Raw genomic sequence first — 1,050 nt, 5'->3', positions numbered from 1 at the left:
ACACGCACACACACACACACATGCACACAAACTAGGCACACTTAACACATTTAAACAAGGAAAGGAGCCACTGCACTGAAGTAAATACCAAATGCAGTCACTCTTTTGTGATAGCTGAATGCTTGATGAAAGTTTTAAATTTTTTTTTAGCGCGTTTCTTTGGCTGTAAAGGTTTTTAAAACTCAGAAAAAAATTCCTAATGTCTTCAGCATTCTAAACTGGTCGTCGGTACTTGAGGGTTTTTAAAAATTATATGAGTCTTTAGTACGGTAAGTGTTAACTCTTTGCCACCTCATCTCGTCGATTGGCGATGTTTACCACCCAGTTTCTTTGGGCTTTCCCCAAAATATGATACTTACTTACTTACTTACTAACCATTATGCCATCTGGCGTTTAGGACAGCAACAAAGGATCTCCAGCTCTGTCTGTTTTGGGCCGTCTTGGTCAGCGTTCCCCACGAATGATTCCAGGACTTCATTTCAGACTCTACTGTGTGTCTCCAGATCACTTTGGGTCTGCCCCTTTTGCGACGTCATTTGGGTGTCCTGTGGAGGGCAGTCTTCACAATAGAGTCTGGTTCTCTTTTCAGAACATGTCCAATCCATCTCCATCTTTTCCTTTTTATTATGGTGGTCATGTCCTCTTGCCTACATATACGTAACAGATCTGCGTTGGAAATCTTGTCGGGCCTCAAGATTCGTCGATTGGCGATGTTTACCCCCCAGTTTCTTTGGGCTTTCCCCAAAATATGATAGCGAAGTGTTAATATTCTGTGCTGACACTGAAACTTGTGTGTTGTTGCAGCAACTACTGAACCACTGCTTCGACGACATCGAGAAGTTTGTCGCTCGGCTCCAGCAAGCGGCCGAGTCCTATAAGGAGCTGGAGAAGAGGAAACGGGAGAGAGCTGCCAAGAATAAGAAGAAGCAGTCGGGAGGTATAGAGTTTTCTCTCAATCATTGTTTCTCTTCTCTCTCTCTCTCCCTCCGTCTCCATCTGTCTGTCTGTCTGTCTGTCTGTCTGTCTGTCTGTCTGTCTGTCTGTCTGTCT

The 1,050-nt window shown here is 44.1% G+C and overlaps 1 protein-coding gene across 1 annotated transcript in view; it reads left to right on the top strand.

Annotated features, from left to right (window-relative positions):
* LOC101856969 (epidermal growth factor receptor kinase substrate 8) overlaps positions 1-1,050 on the top strand; it is a gene marked incomplete at its 5' end in the record, with an annotated part of 59,010 nt that overhangs the window by 15,202 nt on the left and 42,758 nt on the right. Inside the window, 1 exon segment of the mRNA XM_013084376.1 lies at positions 805-937. Coding sequence (XP_012939830.1) covers positions 805-937 — 133 coding nt within the window.

Source organism: Aplysia californica, unplaced genomic scaffold, assembly GCF_000002075.1.
Source record: "Aplysia californica isolate F4 #8 unplaced genomic scaffold, AplCal3.0 scaffold00288, whole genome shotgun sequence".
Classification (NCBI taxonomy): domain Eukaryota; kingdom Metazoa; phylum Mollusca; class Gastropoda; order Aplysiida; family Aplysiidae; genus Aplysia; species Aplysia californica.
This window is presented reverse-complemented; position numbering and strand designations above follow the sequence as displayed.